Below are 22,375 nucleotides of genomic sequence, written 5' to 3' on the forward strand. Positions count from 1 at the left end.
TTTAAAGATACGTTCAAAATTTAAAGTGAATTATTACGTATCTGACAATGTGCATTTAGAGATACATTCAGACAATCCGCAACGTACAAGAATAATTATACAAGTTTTGGGATGAAAAAACAGCACTATCATCAAGAAACATTTATTTACTATCCATATTACTACAAATAATCACCAATATTCTTTAAAAAAAACACCGAAAATAATAAAAATTATCAGCCGGTGCGTAGACGCCTGTCAACGGTCTGACATTTTGAATATTACTGTTAAATCTGTGCAACCTGTAGCGATTCTATACAGTGTAACACAATCTGTAGTATTTGGGCTAACGTTATATTAAAAAAACTTTTGAAAATAGTTTTTGGTTTCTCCCCCATATTTTTGTTTTGGTCAACGTATCTTTAAATGCACAATGCCAAGAAAAGGGTTAAACTACACTTTTAGCTAAATTTTAGTTCATATGACAAATCTAAGATTTTGGATTCAAAATTCAGTTTTACGCAACTCGTAGGAACGGCCCCCTTATTAAAGAAATTACAAGTTTTTAAATAGTTATTTTAATATAATTACCCAAAACTACTATAATATCATAAGGATAAATCAGCGATGTCAGACAATAATAAACGCCCGACGTAACAAAAAAAATATTGCATAAAATATAACTTACCGGCATCATTTTTTATTTTCTGTAGCTTTTCGTTATTTGCTTTTTCAAACAAAGCAAACTCCTTAGCGTGCATTGATTTCAAATGATTTATTCATGACGATGTTGTTCGGCCCTTTCGCGAATATGTTTTGTTACATATTTTACATTGCGATTTCTCCCGTTCGTTGTCCACAGGTTTGAAATACGTCCAAATTTCACTTTGCGTAGGTGTTGGCATAGTTCACTTATCCAAATAGTAAATAAAACTTTACTTAAGGTTCGTAATACGAATGAAGGTATTACGTATTACGTTAAACAATACAGTTAGTTCAGTTCTTAACAAAAACCACAATAAAATCAAACGTACGCTTCAGTTCTTGTCACTTGTCACAACTACTCACTAGTAATTACAACAAAACAATAGCAAGACGCGCCACCGTCACCGATTCACTGAGGTCCAAAAACAAAAATCATTGCTTTCCTATTGGTCAATCAACACATTCGGTTGACGCGCGCCACTCGCCGGGACTGCCCCTTTCTTTCTTGTCGCGACCTGCTACAAATCCGCATCCGCATCAGATCCTCGTCGATTTATGCGGATGCGGATGCGGATGCGAATGTCAAAATCAATGCGAATGTTCCGCATATGCGGATGCGGATGCGAATATTCGCAACATCCCTAATCTATACTACTGCGCAGTTGAAAATAAATGTATGGTCACCCATTTTATTCAACTACCATCATTAGGTACACCACATACATCGCGCGCGGGAAACCCGGATGCAGATTGGACTGACCTTTCTAAAAATGTATGGTACTTATGTAGGTAATAATGTGGTAATAAATGTTAATCGCATAGCTGCATAGCTAGGACTACCTACTAGTTTTTAATTTCTTTGATAAATAAAATACGAGGTGTAACCAAATAATGAAAATGCTCAAATAAAATGTTTGTGACCATAAGATAGGTACTTATTTTCAGATAAATTAATTGTGAGTAGGTAGGTAGGTACCTAGTAGTTTTTATTTCTAACATGTCTGTCTACCTGCACATGATGTTTTATACAAACAGTCAATTTATTTTATTGCCTGATTGACAGTGTTGAAAATGGACCGTAAAATTATGTGTTGTATTATTAACAACGATGACAAAGGTTTTATTGAATTACTGAATTCCGGCCTAGATCCTAATTTTCAAGGTGGATGGCCTATCCGAGTAGCAGCCAGACAAGGCTCATTTTTGATTGTGAAAGTCTTAGTGCATTACGGTGCTAATCCACATCTATTAAGTGAATCTGGTAAGTGACTTTATTAATAATATAAAGGCACATTATTTTATGAAGGAACTTTTATAAGAAGTTATTTAAAAATACCAAGCCAAAAATCGATTGCGGCAATTTGGAAAATAATACCTGTTTCCTTGCTTAATTTTTCCCCTAATGCTAATAATCTGTTTATCTATTATTAATAAAAAAATGTTATATTCTGCATAAGAAGGAACTTTTGTAAAAATCAATTGAAAATACAAGGGCAATTACCTACATAGGTGGTACCTACGTGATGGAATTAGGTACAAGTATATTTTACAAGATTTTAATATTATTTGCAGGCGCATCTACTCTACAATTAGCTGTGTATTCAAAAAAACATTGGATTGGCGATGATTGGAATTTTATACTTTCTTGCTGTGATTCTTCACAGCTAGCTGATGGTGCAGCGGTTGCCATAATTTTTCATAATACCACAGCTTTAGAAAAGATACTAGAGACTGGTCGATGTAATACTAACATTCCTACCTCATTAACAGGTAAGTAACCTATTTATAACTGTTAACCTTTAACCGCATTACATTTATGATAATGTACCTATGTAAAAAGACGAGGCTCTCCTTTCTGTTGTTGTTATACTTTTTTTTTCAAGGTAAAACCGTGGAACAGCTTGCTAAGGGCTACAAGTTAAATCATTTCCTAAATCCATCAAGTGATTCGCGAAATGTGACTCCAACCAATTCACCTGGTGGAGTCAATTCACATCGTCGAACGGTCAGTAGTTCAAGTCAGTAATAGATAATTTTTATTTTTTTGTAAGGTAGGAAATATAAACAACTATTATTTTCTTTTCTAGGAATCACGAAATTTACTTACACCAAGACAACAACATATGCAAAGAAACTTGTCTCCGTCAGTGGCCCAATTTTTTAATCAAACCACAAGTCAAACTGCTCTAATATCACCCAGAAATTCACCAATAGCAGTGTTATTATCACCAACAAATGAACGCATTTCGACTTAAAATGTATTTAAGTATTGGACATATTAATAAGTAAGGTGGTTTAGAAAACCGCTTTTCCCGCTATTAATAACAAATGATGACAAAAATGGTTTAATTTTACCAGATTCAAACGATCACAGGCTTTTTACGCCTTTGACACACAATAAGTTAACTGGGCTCGGATTTTAATAGTAAAACCACAGAATAATAATAAGTACTACGTACAGAAGTTTTACTTCGCGAAGGTTTTTAAAAAAATGAATGCTCAATGTCATTAACAATATGGTGTAATTTAGCCTGTCTCAAGAGTCAAGCACCATTTTGTTGACAAACGTCAGTGATCGGCACTGCGCCGAAGCTATAGGGCTGACTTCGGTAAAATGATGTGCCAAACTGCGGAAAATGGCGAAGGAAATACATGATTTAGCATGAATGATCATGAATAATATTAACTACTTATTTACCCCTCAGTGTCTTGAGGCAACTTAAAAAAGTACATTCTGTGTTTTTATTATTATTTAGGCAGTTAAATACTGCACAGTATTTATTACACCATTTTCTTTATTTTCTTCCATCATACACAAGAATACGCGTGCGTGAGTCAATGTTCGCTCGTATATATGTGAGGCCTTGTCGAATAGTATCCTGTAGGTGGGCCATCGTGCGTGTTTTGTTTTCGATGTAAACTCGCGGAGATGAACATGCCTGGTAAAACTTTTATTCGATATTAGGTAGGGATCTACAAACAATCTACTTGTACATACTTAAGACCAGGAATAATTAAAAGGTGATTGACAGAAAATGTATTAAATAAATCGAATTAAAATCCAGGTGAAGAACTAACATCGACCTATGTACTCTCAACTTGAGTTATGGCGTTATAATAAAGGTAATATTTAACTTCTGTAAATGTAATGTAAGTGTATGAAAACTAACTATTTCAGTATCTACTCAGAAAACTTAATTATTTTGTTAACATATTAAGTTATTTATATTTTTGGGTCGGCGTACAAAGGCTAAGCTCTTGAGTTTCTGTAATTTTTTCACTTGTCATCTGAAAGAAATAATTGATTTGAAAATCAAGTTTGGGTTCGTAAGTATTTGGTCAGAAGTATAAATCGGAAGATTTCACACCCCAACCGCAGATGGCTAATTAAGTACCTGCTAAATTACAATTGACTTGAACACAATATTGACTCTGTCAGTCCGGATAACCTGTTGGAAAGACTGTAGCCGCCTGCGATTGTGGTCTGCCGTCTCGACTGCAAACGCACCATGAAAAGACCATGGGACGATAACTTATTAATATGCTTGATTGTAATATTATTAACGATTATAAGTTCAGCTTCAGGGGCCTAATTATGTATTACTTAATAATCTTGTACACAATAATTAATATTGATACTTCAATACAAATATTAATATCAAAGGGATTTATTATCCTCATTTTGACACTCACCTGTCCCAAAGAGCCACTGAATTGTAGTGTAAGAGGAATTCCAAGAAATCGGGGAATTTTATTTTTCAAAGAAGATTGAAATCTCATTAACACTGATTTCTGTAAACAAGTTAATGCAAATTTAGTTGCAGGAGCAAATAAGTACAATTTAGCAAAAAGTTATGTGGCAGATTACCTATGTAGTATACCTACTTACATTTTTATTTTATTTAGTCGTAGGCATCAATAAAAAAATAGGAATATTATACATTAAACATAGCATACCTCATCTGATCTTTGCATCGGTGTAACTATTGGAAAATTTCTAATCACACAATGTTTCGGGTAGCTTAATGGATCTCCGCGCCAGAACCGTATTAAGAGCCATTTCACAAAAATATTCCGCGCGAATTTAGGTAAAAGCTGTCAACGCAACGTCAAAAGAGTAAAAAGAACGCTGAAATGGACAAAAAAATCTTGAGCCGTGACCGTATTAAGACTTGATTTAAGTTATTAATTTTAAGGTAGAATGAGGTATTCAAACTTGATAAATTAATTTAAATTTTTAATAGAGTTTATTAAGTCTTTTATATTTCGATTCATAATGAAACACGAATAGGTATAATATGTAAAATATATATTAAGTACAAAATAAAGACAGTCACATAGTGAAAAAAAATCTGCCCCCTTACAGCTCCATCATCGGACCCTGGATACGAAATATTCGTCAAGGCGAATCACACAAGCCCAAACTCCATAGGGTTCTATTGTTTTGTTACGGAGGTGGCCATTGCATCTCCTCCAGATCCATTAGGGGCCATCCATAAAGTACGTCACACGAATTTCATGATTTTTTGACCCCCCCTCCGTCCTTGTCACAGCTGGTCACATTTCTGAGACACCCCCCTCCCTAGTGTGACGTCACATGTTTTGCAATTTCACATCGAAAAATTATTAAATTAACAGTAGTTCCGAAATATTAGTTTTATTTCCATTTAAATTAAGTACTTTTTTATGAAATCAACATTATATCAAATATTTGAAACAATTGAAATGTGATGTCACGAAACTTAGGACCCCTCCCACCCCTTGTCACACTATGTCACACTTTGTCAACCCCCTCCCCCCCTCTTTACGTGTGACGTACTTTATGGATGACCCCTTATCAGACAGAGCTAAGAAATAAACAAATAAATATTATTATAAGTAAACAAATAACTAAAATAATTCATCTTACTTCTTACTAGTCTTACTAATATTATTAATACGAAAGTTTGTGTGGATGTCTGGATGTTTGTTACACTTTCACGCAAAAACTACTGAACAGATTTTGATGAAACTTTACAGTACAGTACAGCAGTACTAGGCAGTCTGTGTTCAACTATCACTTGGGTCGGACGTTCCTATCGCAAGACTTTGGTTCACTCAGTTCGGATACGACTCTAGTGCTGTGTGTAATTATTTTCGTGAATACACTGAGTTTATTAATTTCTACTAGTGGATTTCATTTTGCCTGAGACCTACGCCATGAACCCTGAACCAGAAGACCCTGTCGCCAGCGACAGCGACACTCATCCATCCCTGGCGTCGACCGGAATAACAATGTATAGGCTATAATTTTTGACGATCTGTGACTAACTAAATTTCAAGCGGGTGAAGCCGCGGCAATACTACATATTTCATACTAGCTTTTTGCCCGCGACTTCTTCTGCGATGAAGTGGAAAATGGTTCTAATAGAATTAAAATATTCTAAGAAAATTAATTTTGTTAAATGATTATATTTTTTGATATAAAATCTACAAATTATTATGTTTAAATATTTGAATACTTACAAAATTATGAGATCTTTCTAAAACAAAATTAAAACACTACACCTGCCGCAAATTTCTTTGTAAACAATGTTTTTTTGTTTTTCCTTCAGGTGCTAAAATCACCAGGCTATTGTGTGCGCATACTCTGGAGTATTCCACATACAACTGGTCGTTAGAGAAGCATAGATTTCCATTAAGTCTACTCCCGCTACCATATGGAACTCCGCTAAAACTCGTGAGGGCGCCAACACTTGCTTTTGTATCGAAAATCAGTATGAGCAGCTGCGCACACGGTTGCCCGTTGCAGGCTCTATGCAACCACACTATTTTAAACCGTGGTCCCTAAGCATGAGATGGGAAACTGCACTCTCTTGAATTCTCTTGAATTTGATGGTGTTAGGGGAATCCTACGAATGAATACATACTTTCCAACGGAATCTCCTCATCAATATTGCGAAATTGCGAGTTGCAATGCAATGTTACGTTTTCACTTGTTATTTTATTGTAATCTGACCTTGATTTTTCAAACACGTGTCAAAATAAAAAAAAAATCAAAAGTACTAAGGAATATTTCATTGATATCAACTTAGAAACAAGCGCAGATCACAGAAACTAAAGGGAAATGTGACAAGGGACAAATTGGAACATATTGCTTGTGAAAGCAATGATGACAGTAGTGACGTCATTATGTAAACAGTTTATATTGCTTGCATAGTACTAAAGATTATTCGAACGTTGAATACTGATATCGCAGTGGATAATGAGCACATGATTTGATTTCTTTGTGTGTGTGAATTTCTAATACGACACTGAGTTTCGAACTCAGCGCATTACTTAGCATCTCTCTATATTTTTATGGAACCAAGTTATCTCCAAAATAACATTCCACACCTTTTTAACCTAGTCAGGTAATAATTTTAATAAAATACGAAGCACGTCATCTATCAATAGGATATATGTATACAGGGTGGCCAAAACAGTGAGGTCTAAAAGAAAAATTTAGATTCCTTACATCAAGGTGTACCTAAATCACCCCCATGTATGTAATACGATTGTGCTTAGTTTAGGAGATAGAGTTAATTTTGTGATATTTTAAAATTTTGTGACCTAGTAGGCTTTAAACATTTTTATCTTTTTTTTGGGGTGATTTTTCTCAGATTTCTTTTTTTCGACAGATTTGTCATTAATTGCAGATGTTTGAAAAAAATAATCACCTTCCTATCTTTGATTCAAGATACAAAAGTTTTGCTAGAAACATTAAAATTATGCTTTTATCAGAACACTATCAAATTTTCAACTTAAAAGTTTAAGTAAAAAAAAGAACTTCCATAGGTCCAAAACCATTTTAAAAACTGCGCCGTTTCTTGAACATTCATAATAATACAAAAAAACATGTACTTAATGGGCCACTATTTCCTGTAATCGGTCCACTAAAGTGGTAAGTCGGAGATTCTGTTACATGTTTTTGACTTTCTTAGAGTGAATTAATATTGGGAATCCTCTAAGTTTACATTACGTAGAACAGATTTAGAGCAGTAACTGGATAGAACATGTTTTTATACTCAACAAGGAAGGTCTTGCCCTTCATCACACCTGGTGGAAACTGATGATTAGGCTGAAGGTGGAAGGGAACTTCAACTACAGAGGAACTATGGCTTCCTACCTCCAAATTCTGGAACACATTGTTATTTTAAGTAAGTTTTAATGAGTATAAACCAAATATCCCTCCTTCTTCTTCTCACTGTAGTAGGTATTTCAAGGGTAATAGTAAAATGTAACAACTGACTCTGTCTTCAAGTGGTAACAGGTAAGTTTCAGAGGTCCCGGCTTTGATTCCCAGTGGAGGTGAAATTTTCTGCTCGGTTTGGTTGGCGGTAGGGTTTGATCTAAGTCTGCCTGGCTAGCAGCTCTATTTTCTTAAGTCTGTCACTATAACAATAATGTTAATAGCATTACTGTATTCCGGAATTTGGAGGTAGGAAGCCATGGTTCCTTAGTAGTTGAAGTTCCCTTCCACCTTCAGCCTAATCATCAGTTTCCACCAGGTGTGATGAAGGGCAAGAGCTTCCTCGTTGAGAATAAAAACATGTTCTGTCCAAAAACTGCTCTAAATCTGTTCTACGTAATGTAAACTTAGAGGATTCCCAATATTAATTCACTCTAAGAAAGTCAAAAACATGTAACGGAATCTCCGACTTACCACTTTAGTGGACCGATTACAGGAAATAGTGGCCCATTAAGTACATGTTTTTTTGTATTGTTATAAATGTTCAGGAAACGGCGCAGTTTTTAAAATGGTTTTGGACCTATGGAAGTTCTTTTTTTTACTTAAACTTTTAAGTTGAAAATTTCATAGTGTTCTGATAAAAGCATAATTTTAATGTTTCTAGCAAAACTTTTGTATCTTGAATCAAAGATAGGAAGGTGATTATTTTTTTCAAACATCTGCAATAAATAACAAATCTGCAGAAAAAAGAAATCTGAAAAAAGTCAACCCAAAAAAAAGATAAAAATGTTTAAAGCCTACTAGGTCACAAAATTTGAAAATATCACAAAATTAACTCTATCTCCTAAACTAAGCACAATCGTATTATATAGGGTAACGGCACCAGTGGTCAGCCAGGAACCAGTGATCAGCCTATTGCGTTGTTTATTGGCCATAAATATCGCTGTAATCAAAATAACCAAATCACGTGCACTTAAATAGAAGCTCTGTTTCCTTATTGGTTCATGCATCACGCGATAGGAGCGGCAGGGGGTCAGGGGAGAGAAGTAAACACGTTCATACAGGTGCTGTCCGCCGACAAGAGCAGAAGTGTCATGTCCGCCATATTTTTTGTTTCACGTGGTGCTCTTTTGAAATGTGAGAAATAACATATTTTAGTATGAAATGTGATTGTGTTTTATAGATAATAACTTTATACATTACTTAGTGCATTTAATTTTATGAAATTTGATAAAAAATATTGTTTTTTTACTTAAAAATTTGAGGGGCTGACCATTGGATACTGATTTTTTATGAAAGATCCAATGGACAGCCCCCGGGGCTGATTACTGGGTTTTTCTAATTTATTTTAACAGTAAAAGCAAAACGACCCATTAAAACCGTTAAATTTATATTTACATATTTAGTGAGACAAGTATTTCCTAATTGTTAGAAAACCCAGTGGTCAGCCGCATTTCAAAATATTTTTTCAAGCGGCTGACCACTGGGTCTCAATGATCCAGTATTCAGCCACGATGTTATTGAAATAATATTTTAAGTATAAATGCGAACATATTATATACTAATATCGTTGATTTTTTTTAAAAGAAATATTGCTGTTTTTATGATAAGTAATAAGAAGTTCCTAGAAAATAAGAAGATACAAAGAGATTGTAATAGTATGTTTAAAATAATATTTGTACAGGGTGGCCCAGAAGAAAGTTAACTTTTGAAAATTCAAGGAAACGAAAACTGTACGTTTTTATAGAACTTTAACTATTGCAATTCAAAGGAAATTTAATGCAATTTATTTTTAAATTTACCTTTGTTAAATTACATCGCCCAGGAGATTTCCTTGACGCTTACAACATTTGATCAACATACATCAAAATCTTGAAATGCGTTCGTTAGAATTACCTCGAAACCTATTTTCAATTTTTTGCCGAATGCTCAGCTTTAGTTGTTGCGTGGTTGTTGGATTATAAAAGTATACTCTATTCTTTATGTAACACCACAAAAAAGAATTTTCTGGAGTGAGATCAGGGCTTCCTGGTGGCCAGGAGATGTCAACCCTGCCTGAATTTTTTTTTTGTGGGAACATGTCTCTTACCATCTAAATGCTCTCATTTGAAGTGTGACACGTAGTCCTATCTTGATGAAACTAAGTGCTTCGGTCATAGCCTTGCGAATCTTGCAGCTTTGATCTCAAAAAGCTTTTCAGCCTACCAGTATAGCGCTCTCAAAAATTAATCATCCTTTCAATGCAACAAACCAATTATGCAGGGGTGAAATCTCACTGCCTTTAAGAAGCGCTAATCTCATTCCAGTAGACTTCTCTTTGTGGGGTTACCTTATGAGCAGAGTGTACTCTCATAATCCAAAAACTCTGCAGTATTCATTCATCCTGAATCCATTTCGAGGCAACTCTAACAAAAGTTTTCCAAAATTTTTATGTATGTTGACCGAATGTTGTAAACGTCAAGGGAATCACATGTACAATAAAATTTATAAAAGAAAGTATATTTAAAAAAAAATTGCACAAAATTTCCTTTAAATTGCAATAGTTAAAGTTCTACGAAAATTTACAGTTTTCGTTTCCTTGAATTTTCAAAAGTGAATTTTCTTCTGGGCCACCCTGTATAATGTGCGATATACATTTTTGTGTGCTAAGTGAATCGTTGCTATAAAAATGTGATTAATATCGTTGATTTTGATATAACATTGTTTATTTTGATCTCATTATTAGTTATACTTACTATAGGCTGAACACTGGGTTCAACAAGGCTGTTTATTGGTTTTTAGAGGCTGTTCACTGGGACACTGGGCCATTTTTTGTTTAAAATTAATTATATATTTTACTAAAAGAATTATTGTTTTTGATAAACGTTGATTCGAAACTACAATAAACAATAAATCCATACATGTTGTACGTTTTTTTATTCGACGATTGTTGTAGAAATGGCAATTGTCAAAACTTCAAAAAGCTGTTATGAGGCTGACCACTGGTGCCGTTACCCTACATGGGGGTGATTTAGGTACACCTTGATATAAGGAATCTAAATTTTTCTTTTAGACCTCACTGTTTTGGCCACCCTGTATTTTAGAAGTTAATAAATTATGCATAAAATATAAACACTTTAGAAGTTTAGTTAAATCGTAGAATTTCTGAAAAACAAGTACTAAAATCGCACTGAAAAAAAATGTATTAATATGTTATCTAATTTATTTATTAAACGTCGAATTTTATCAAAGATTTTGGACTAAAGTTTTTGAAAATATTTTATAGCCTACATAGAAAACAATTAGGATTCTAAATCGTGAAAGAATTTTTTTTCGGAGCCTATTGCCTCCAAACAAACAATTAAATCTTTCCTCTTTTATTAGTATAGATTTAACAACAAAGCTTCCCTCTCGAAACAAAACGCTTCTTTTTCTTCTTCACGAAACAAAACTCAAAGCGGATAAATAAATAAACAAATCTTTGGGCAATTTCACAGCGCCATCTAGTCCAAAAGTAGGCAACCAATATGCTTGTGTTAAGGGTGCTAGCATAATGGATATACTTTTTTATAATTTATTTATTAAATTAAATACATGGTACCTACATATTATACATAGTTACACCCAGATCCGTCAAAGAAATTAAAATTCATCATTTCAATTTCTGCTCGGCCGGCCGACTCGAAACAGCCTCTCGGCATAGTATCAAATGTATTTGGTCGCCGTACAAATCACCGCTTTACGACACGAACGCACGTAAACGTCACGGCGGGAAAAATGACACAGGTCCTGCCTTGACGGGCGCTCGCGCCATACTAATCGATGTCGGCTTGCGCATTGTAATTTATACTGATATTCACATCAATATTTTGACAAAGTGGTTACTAATATTTAAACAATAACTGTAGAAATCAATTCTACAATGAATATTCTTTATTTTGGGATACTTTTATTGCAGTTATTGCTGTGTTTTTAAACCAAAAACCACGATCAAAATGTGACGTTAATCTTCAAATTTGCCAAATTATTTTTAGATTTTACTCAATAATGGTAATGAAATTCAAGAATCTATTTCATTAATGGACTACAAGAATATATGTCCGATGATTACTATATATTTTTAAGCTTATTATATGAGTATAAATAATAGATACAGGACTTTGAAAATGAGTCTGCGGCAATTTTTCCGTAAAATGGTTGTGCGAGATGGGGCACTGTGAATTAAGCAAAAGAGTTTTAGTAAATCCGTTTCATTAATGGTCAACACCAAGGATTGACCTATCTTTCGCAGTTATTAAATAATCTCTGGGTGTTGCTTAAGATAGTAATTCATGCTTCCAAAATCTTAGAAATTCGCACGAAAATGTAAAATGGCTCTTAAGTAATAAGATGAGCAGTCTTCTTCTGGTAATCTATATCCATGCTTCATTAAATCAAATGTTAGTTATTAATTGACAAGATGTTATAACAGTTTTTTTTTTGTTTAGGCTGGTTTTAGTGTCACGCGGACCGTCCGGTGCGGACCCGCTCCGCACGGCCAATCTGTATGAACCAGTGTTGGCAAAAAGTTGTTCTGATTAATGATTAAAAATTAATGATTAAAATCATAATCAATTTTTTTGATTATGATTAATTAATCATTAATCAAAAATTTTGATTAAAATTAATTAATCATAATCATTAATGGGTACTCTTCATTTACACTCAAAGGACAATGGGCAAAATGGTACCCGGCTCCAATAGATATGTGTCTAGTATCGTTTGAAAGGTCTTACCAAGATGAACAACTTTTACTATTACCACCAGCCTCAGATCTGGTTGTGTACGAAGATATACATACTTTTTTGCAGAATGGTACCCGGCTCCAATAGTTATGTTTGTAGTGTCATTTGAAAGGTCTTACCAAGACGAACAACATTTACTATGGCCACCAGCCTCAGATCTGGTTGCGTTCGAAGATAAAGATACTTTTTGTGTAACCTAAGTATCATACAGTATGAAGGGGGACGCGCTCGGGGCAGGGCACCGACGAGATGGTCGGACGCGGTAAGGAAGACGGTGGGCGGGAGCTTGCATCGTGCGGTCCACACAGCTTATGACCGCAGTCTGTGGAGGAACACGTTACTATCTGTGGTCGCGATCCTCATCAGTGAGGGACCGAGGAAGAAGAAGTATCATACGTGTCCATCGTATGGTACTTAGGTTATGCGAGGCAGGAAGGGTTTACTGCTCCAGCATCCTTCCTTAACTCTATAATTATTGATGGGGATAATTGTGAAATAAATATTTTTATTTAAAGAAGTACTACTAGCTACTACCCCCTTATTAATAAAAAGTTACACCTAGGAAGAACCTTGGATTAAAATGACATTTCCATACCAAATGACAATTTAAGCCAGAGTTCAACTAGGGTGTAACTTTTATTAATAAAGGGGTTAAAGTTTTATTACTTCTTAAGGGTTTTATTATGAGTTGCTAAAGCGAATAAACCCACAAGACCAAATAAGTCCACCCACAAGATGGACCGACGACCTCATAAAGGTAGCGGGAAGGCGCTGGATGCAGGCCGCCACCAACCGAACATTGTGGAAATCATTGGGGGAGGCCTATGTTCAACTGGACGTCCTATGGCTAAAATGATCATGATGATGATGATGAAAGCGAATAAAGGGCTAATAGCTTGGGTAGTTCATCGTAGGTATAATCCTTTCCTTTTCAAAGCTTCTTTTAGTTATATTAATAGATTGTAGTCATAATACATACTCGTATACATGGATGATTGTGTTATACTTTCATTATAATACTTAGTGGAATTACTGCTTTCAAAACGTGAATTAGAACTGGCCCCATAGCAGACATTTTCCTACATCTAAAGGCCTTTTAAAATATACAGTGTGTCCGGGCATGTAGTGATCAAACTTTAAGGGCATAATCTATAGACAATTTTATCGGTGAAAATACTTTATATACTACATACATTTTAAGGGTGTAAGAATGGATTTAATTAGAAATAAACATGATTTTTTTCACATGTTTTTCAGTTATTTCCCAACACAAGAAAAACCAGGTCGTTAAAAAAATCATGTTTATTTCTAATTAAATCCATTCTTACACCCTTAAAATGTATGAAACTTGTATCTGTTTTCTACTTCTACTAATAGATAATTTTATTGGCTATCGCATGATATAAAATTTTTGCTTATTAATGTTAAACTACCCACGCTATCACTTGTTTTTGAAGGAAGAGGTGAAAACTTAAATTTAAAAACTTAAATCCTTGTAAATATGCGAGAAATGGGTCAAGCCCCAAATTTAAAGTATTTTCACCGATAAAATTATCCATAGATTATGCCCTTAAAGTTTGATCACTACATGCCCGGACACACTGTATATTGGTTATGGCTATTGGAGCGGGTACCACTTTCCATACATTTGTGCCCATCATCTTTTGATGGTCACACAATAATAGTTTATAAACGGTATAAGTTAGAACAATAACTTTGAAATCAGATGATAAAATATCTATTTAGCTACAGACAAAATAAATTTTATCGTAATAGAAGCAAAACGGGGTCATTTTTCGCGTTCTCATCGTGTCACACCTTCGGTTACCTACGCTGAAACATTTGGTTACTGCATTCACAATTTTCATCTGGGGGCACGGCAGTGCCCCCACCAAGTCGAGCAAAAAAGCGGCACGGCCGTACCATCCTTTTCTCGAAGCAATTCAGGCCATTTTCGACCGCCTGTAACTTCGTTGTGGATAAAACTAAAAGGCTGAATTTTCATTAGCTATGCAGGCATTGTAAAGACACGGTATATTTAAAATTTCATTCAATTTGAACCAGTAGTTTAAGAATTATAACGGGTCAAAGTTACTTAATTTTGTCACTCACTGACTGACTCACTGACTGACTCACCGATCATCAAAATTCTAAGGCACTTCTAGCAGACCTAGAAGCTTCAAATTTGGAATATAAGTAGTGTTTGGTGTATGAATCAAGGAAAAACTAAAATATTTGGGGGCACGGTAGTGCAACCGCCAAGTCGAGTAAAATTTTTCAATTTCGGTCCAGTTTTCTAGATACATAACTGCTGTCTACAAAATACAAAAAGAAATGAGATTTGGGGGCACGGTAGTGCAACCGCCAAGTCGAGTAAATTTTTTCAATTTCGGTCCAGTTTTCTAGATACATAACTGCTGTCTACAAAATACAAAAAGAAATGAGATCCCATCAAAAACAATACTTGTCAAAAAAACCAAGTCTCGCAACTCAGTTGTTCTACGGTAAAAAGTTGTGAGATCCATGTAATACCAAGTCCAGGCCAGGAAATCTTTAACGTTTTACATAAATATATTGACTTGGCCATCGCATGAAAACACGTGTAAATTAAATTATTTAGTGCGATGGCCAAGTCAATAATTTATGTAAAACGTTAAAGATTTCCTGGCCTGGACTTGGTATTACATGGATCTCACAACTTTTTACCGTAGAACAACTGAGTTGCGAGACTTGGTTTTTTTGACAAGTATTGTTTTTGATGGGATTCAATTTGTGTGTAGCACATACTAAAATCATCGTAATTAAATATACTTTCCACACAATAGTCAAAAAAATATCTTCTTATAATTATTTCGAATTGAGAAAGCGAAATACGTTGGTCACACGATTTTAGGTACCTAAAATTTTGAGTAATAAGTAATACAAGATTGCCGTTAAACCGAACACCAGCAACCAATCACAGCATTCTATTCCGTTAACGTCAGTCGCGCTCCGGCCATTTGGGAGGTAAGATAGGCCGATCGTCGCTCCGCAAAAAAAATACGTAACTTTTTGTGATTAGGTATCCATCATAGACATACCGTCGCGGCGTCGCTTGCTTGAACAATATTTTCTACCTCTAAAATTTAAAGAATTTAATTGAAACTTAGGCCATTGAAAACTTAACATGTTAGCTTTTTGGTGTAGTATTCGACTTGAACCGTTAAATTCAAATTTAAGGATAATGCATAAAAAACTAAAATTTTCGTCACCTTCGTGGCATCACCTTCGTGGTGCTTTATTACACGAAGGTGATTTTAGGCCACGAAAGTGATTTCTTGCTTTGGTTTATTTTAAAATTTTATTTATTTTTTTCACCAAATTAAACTACATAGTGAATATAGTATCGGTCATATCTTTACATAGTGAAATAAATAAATAAAAATATAGTAACTGGTGTTTATGTTTTTACAATATTTTAAAAACTAATAAATTATACGTGGTAAGTAGAGTTCAGTACATCAATAAAAAAATAAGTGCCTCGTGTTTTTGTTGTCTGTCTGTCTGTATGACTGTATGTATGTCTGTAGGTATATGTGACTGTGTATCTGTTTGTAAGATAAATTTAATCTGAAGTTTGAGTTTAAAGTTGTACAACAAAAATACGAGGCCCTCTGGCTGGCCTCAATAAAAAATATATTTTTGTTGAGGGACTGATAAATCAGTTAGAGGTCTTTTTTACTGAGGTACTGATAATCCTTTTTTTGCTTCTTTAGCATTTCAGAATGCCACCAGTATCATCTTAAAACCAATTGCGTAGAATCTTGTAACTTAGTAGGTGACGATATCGGTAAAATTTTATCTTGTATTTAAGTAGGTACCAATTTATATTATGTTATTGCAATTTATCTATGAAAATAAGACAAAATATATGTTTTATAAACACTTAAGAGACATTTACAGTAGTAAAGTTTGAAAAAAATATTGCTGTGAAGTACAGAATCACTTTCGTGGCATCAAAAAATTCAAAACGTTAAAGCTTCCAAACGAGACTCACTATTTGACTGATTTACTGAGAATACACTCTTCACAACAAGCGCTACAATTTTTGTTTACAAAAAGTTGAAATAAGTTAGAAATAAAATTTGCCACGAAGGTGACGATGAGAACCGTGGCGATGAGAAATACCCTAATCGTTAATTTGATTAACTATCTACTATTTTCATAAGAAAAGGGTTGGGGGTGTATGAAAAGGTACCCGCGACTTATAAAATGTCTAGCAAAGGGGGGATCTGGACTTGTACTGTCGTTTTCCCAAAAAACTGCGTCAATTTTCACTACTCAAAACACTTGTCGCATTAGTTTTGTTTCTCACAATTCCTTCTATTCTTCCGGTATCCTCCAGCAAAATTGGGTCAGGAAAGAAGTTAAGCGGGCTGGCTGAAGAAGTCCCCCCCCCCCCAAGGTAGGGGCAAGCGTGGGCAATTCAATAGAAGGGTGGGGTTGCTATGCTAGGAGGTTTTGGGTGTTGGGGAGGTGCTGGAGAGTTCGTACCAGAAGTTTCGGGGGGAGGGCCACGCGTGGGCAATTCAATAGAAGGGTGGGTTTGCTAAGCTAGGAGGTTTTGCGTGTTGGGGAGGTGCAGGAGACTTCGTACCAGAAGTTTCGGGGGGAGGGCCACGCGTGGGAAATTCAATAGAAGGGTGGGGTTGCTAAACTATGAGGTTTTGCGTGTTGGGGAGGTGCAGGAGACTTCGTACCAGAAGTTTCGGGGGGAGGGCCACGCGTGGGCAATTCAATAGAAGGGTGGGGTTGCTAAGCTAGGAGGTTTTGCGTGTTGGGGAGGTGCAGGAGACTTCGTACCAGAAGTTTTAGGGGGAGGGGCAAGCGTGGGCAATTCAATAAAAGGGTGGGGTTGCTAAACTAGGAGGTTTTGCGTGTTGGGGAGGTGCAGGAGACTTCGTACCAGAAGTTTCAGGGGAGGCTAGGGGTGGAGGGCAGGTGGTGGGAGTGTGGGGTTGCAATTAAGTGCTGGAACGGTAGGGGAAGTGGACTGATATCCTCCTACGGGAGGTCGGAAGACTGTACCGGAAGTTTCAGCGAGGGAGGGGGCGGGGGGCAGTCTAGGTTACCTTATATTTATCTAGGTAATGACCTGTCATAGAATTGTAGCCTAAAACCAAACATATTATCTAATATTAGAATTCAATGTTTTAACATTGTTTTCGATAGAACATTTAAGAAGTTAATCAAGTTAATCAAATTAATGATTATTGATTAATGATTAACAAATTAATCATGATTATGATTACTTTTTTAATCATGATTATTTTAATCAGGATTAATTTAATCATGATTAAAATTAATCAAATTAATTAATTGATTAAAAAATTAATTGATTAGTGCCAACACTGGTATGAACTTCTAGGGAGCGTCTGAGTAATGCGGTCCGGACATAGAGTAAACTTTGGGTCCGGAGGAACCGCTCCGCTCCCTAGCAGTTCATACAAAACGGCTGTGCGGAGCGATCCGCACGTCCGCACTGACAGTCCGCGTGACACTAAAAGCAGCCTTAGAAGTAGTAGGGGTACTTATTATAGGCTGTACCTGCTCTTTCACATCCCACAATAATAATATTAATGAATTAAAATATTATACTCTATACAACGTGCTCCTTTTGTTTTCCGGAAATTTTAGGGGTAGTTATATTATTCTATAAATAAAAACTAGTTAAAGATCTGAGTTAAAGAGTCTGAGGAATATGTGTTTCTAAAAGCATATTTTTGAAGATATTATTGTGGATTCTAGATTTAGAAGATAGGTACATAGTTGATTTAGATTATAGTATCATCAATCTAGTTTTTTTTTTTCAAAATTGTCACCTCTTTTTGTGCAGACTTTATATTGATAAGTGTATGTAAATTATGAATTATTTCAGTGAAAAATTAAGTTTTTAAATAATTTCGTATGAAAAAATAAGTCGATTTTTTTTTAATTTAACAAAAAGTGTAATGCCATTCCATTCTTTGAAGTGGTCTTATTAATACCCTAGAGTTCCAGGAAATCAAAAAGAGCACGTTGTATAGGACGAATAAAATTTAAGAAACTATATTTTTAGTAAGTAGGTACAGTACACATGATATCGTTATTGTAAGGTACTTACAATATTTTTCCAGTGACGCCGAATATCCTTATAGGACTTAAAAAGTCCAGACTTGGGCAAATCATCGAGGCATTCTTCTACGACAGCTTTGTTGAGACTAGTAATAATTGACAAAATTAGGTATATTAGAAGAAAAACAAGTTGTTTATTTAGTTAAATACCTACCTACCTATTTTTTGATCCGTAAACAACCAATTATAAAATTTTATGACAAGTAAATTACACTACATTAATGAAAAACTGTTAACTAATATTATGTAGGTACTTTACCAAAAATTAAGCTAACCAAAGCACACTTTGCTGATAAATTTAACCAGGTGGTTTTACTTTTATAACTACGGGTCAAAAAACTGCTCGTAGCTTTGATAATAAGTGTTATAAGTGACGAGAGTTGTCAAATAAAATAAGAGTAGAAATGGCTGTACGTGTGCTGCCGGCGTCCACGATGGTGATGGCGATGATGGCGATCGCCATGCATCGCCCATCGCCATCGCGCACGCACAGGCTCAATAACTCAAAGGTGACTGACTGACTGACATAGTGATCTATCAACGCACAGCCCAAACCACTGGACGGATCGGGCTGAAATTTGGCATGCAGGTAGATATTATAACATAGGCATCCGCTAAGAAAGGATTTTACGAAACTCCACCCCAAGGGGGTAAAACGGAATCCACGCGTATGAAGTCGCGGGCGGCCGCTAGTAGGTACATAATAAAAAGATACTCTAAATTAAATTTACATTTCGATATTTTTTTTTTATGTGACAGGAGGCAAACGAGCAGACGGATCACCTGATGGTAAGTGATTACCGTCGCCCATAGACACCCGCAGACCCAGGGGCGTTACAGGTGCGTTACCGTGCGTTGTCGGCCTTTAAGGTGAAGATACGCTTTCCTCTTGAAAGCTAATAATAATAATACCTACATTATTCTTACCTTGGTAATATTCTGATCCATTCGCCTGGCATAAAATCATTATCTGATTTAATAAAATGTATTTTTACAGGCTTTAGTTTTAAAATAGTTTCGTTGTCTGTAAATAAAAAACAAGAAGCTCATGTGCATTGGCCTCTGATGAAGAAGCACCGATCATTTATACAGTGTGAGTCACGTTAAAGTGTACATATGAAAATAGATGAAACTAGACCTATTTTTATCGACAAAAAAGAGGTCAAAAATTTTTGGAGATTTTTTTTAAATTTTTTATAGATATTTTTTTCTTCCAATTACTTATTGTAAAGAAAACGTAATAACTTTTAAACTAAGCGGTATATCCTGATAAAATAAAAACAGTAATAATGCTAAATAACAGGCAATACTAAAAAAATACAAAAAACACACAATAAAGGCCAAAAAATAATAAAAAATGATACTTTTTGAAAAAAAATTGCTTTTAAATTCGTGTTTTTTTGGTTATTTGATAAATTTCTCCAAAAAATGCCCCTATAACCGGTGGTTTTTATTACTTTGTATTATTCTCTATCGTATTATCTTTGTAAAACCAAAAATCGCATGTCTCTATCCCTATCACAACATTTGCTATGATCGTTTGAACAAAGGCCTGCCACAACATTATTCTCCGCTTCAGGTAGAGACAATTTTAATTTTAACTAAAATTCTTATTTTACTTCGAAATCTTTTGTTTTTATTTGAAATCTAACTTGTCTTTATCAAAATTACAAATCTAGAGCCATTTTCAGTTTCGTTGTTAACGAAGCGTTGAATGGCGCGCCCGGAGAGGCTTAGTTCAATCGATCATTACAAACGTTGTGATAGGGATAGAGACATGCGATTTTTGGTTTTACGAAGGTAATACGATAGAAAATAATACAAAGTAATAAAAACCACCGGTTATAGGGGCATTTTTTGGAAAAAGGACATCATCCATTTTGGTCCAAAGTCAAAAGTGCCGGCCAAAAAATAAAAGTGCTGTATTCTGATAGAATACGTCCGCCTTAGCATTTATTACTATGGCATCAAAGCTGTAGCACCACTGTGCATCGTAGTATTTGAGTTCTAAAAATATATGAAACGACTGACTTTGATCTCAAATACTACGACGCACAGTGGTGCTACAGCTTTGGTGTCATAGTAACAAATGCTAAGGCGGACGTATTCTGTAAGAATACAGCACTTTTTTTTTTATTGGCCGACATTTTTGATTTTGAACAAAAAATGTATGAATCGTCGATGAATTTTAGATCTCAAATACTCGACGCATAGTGGTACTACAGCTTTGGTGCCATAGTAACAAATGCTAAGGCGGACGTATTCTGTCAGAAGACAGCACTTTTTTTTATTGGCCGACACTTTTGATTTTGAACAAAAAATGTATGAATCGTCGATGAATTTTAGATCTCAAATATTTAACGCATAGTGGTGCTACAGCTTTGGTGCCATAGTAACAAATGCTGAGGCGGACGTATTCTGTCAGAATACAGCACTTTTTTTTTTATTGGCCGACACTTTTGATTTTGAACAAAAAATGTATGAATAGTCGATGACTTTTAGATCTCAAATACTCGACGCACAGTGGAGCTACGGCTTTGGTGCCATAGTAACAAATGCTAAGGCAGACGTATTCTGTCAGAATACAGCACTTTTTTTTGTTGGCCGGCACTTTTGATTTTGGACCAAAAATATATGAAACGTGGATGATGTCCTTTATCAAATAACCAAAAAAACACGAATTTAAAAGCAATTTTTTTTCAAAAAGTATCATTTTTTATTATTTGTTGGCCTTTTTTGTGTATTTTTTGTATTCTTTTTGTATCGCCTGTTATTTAGCATTATTATTGTTTTTATTTTATCAGGATATACCGCTTAGTTTAAAAGTTATTACGTTTTCTTTATAATAAGTAATTGGAAGATAAAAAATAATATAAAAAATAACATAAAAATCTCAAAAAAAATTTGACCTCTTTTTTGTCGATAAAAATAGTTCTAGTTTCATCTATTTTCATATGTACACTTTAACGTGACTCACACTGTATTGATTGCCTAATTACGTGTTTATTTCTATTTAGGTGTTTCTAATTAATTACCTCTTATCGATATATGGTATCGAACACCTTCTTGTGGTCCTTTTGCTATCAAGAAATCCCGATTGTTGACAAAATATTCGTTTCCAACCAAATTCCATATTGGTGCAAGTTTTGCAGTCATGGTATATTGAAAACACATTTCATACAACTCTGGTGTAACCGGGTTTATAGAACCCTCCTAAAATATGTAGATAAAAAGTTGCGCAAGGCCGAGAATGCAGAATGGCTAAATGAAAATTCTACACGAGTAAGCTCGAAAACAAATAAAAATTGAAAAAACTGGCTATTTACCTGATTTAATGAAAATTTCTGAAATAGACTGTTGAGTTGATCATAATCATCGCCAATTTTGTTGAATATGATGTGAATTTTCTTCAAATCGTATTTATCCGGGCACGCCATTATGGACGAATTAGAGAATAAAATCATCCTTCGTGAAATAGGTAAAGTATAATAATTAATGAATAATAACTACTTTATTGGTTTTATAACAATAATGTAAGTACATAATTTAGTTTTATTAGTCTTTA

At 34.9% G+C, this 22,375-nt stretch overlaps 1 protein-coding gene across 1 annotated transcript; it reads left to right on the forward strand.

Annotated features, from left to right (window-relative positions):
- The first annotated feature begins 1,718 nt into the window (after nucleotides 1-1,718).
- Nucleotides 1,719-4,351, forward strand: LOC135087876 (uncharacterized). Its single transcript, XM_063982713.1, has 4 exons — nucleotides 1,719-1,945; nucleotides 2,257-2,454; nucleotides 2,568-2,689; nucleotides 2,772-4,351. Exons 1-4 carry the CDS (start codon nucleotides 1,756-1,758, stop codon nucleotides 2,937-2,939), a joined length of 678 nt encoding a protein of 225 aa, XP_063838783.1. The 5' UTR covers nucleotides 1,719-1,755; the 3' UTR covers nucleotides 2,940-4,351.
- Nucleotides 4,352-22,375: the final 18,024 nt, after the last annotated feature.

The sequence above is a fragment of the Ostrinia nubilalis genome, chromosome 3, assembly GCF_963855985.1.
Source record: "Ostrinia nubilalis chromosome 3, ilOstNubi1.1, whole genome shotgun sequence".
Classification (NCBI taxonomy): domain Eukaryota; kingdom Metazoa; phylum Arthropoda; class Insecta; order Lepidoptera; family Crambidae; genus Ostrinia; species Ostrinia nubilalis.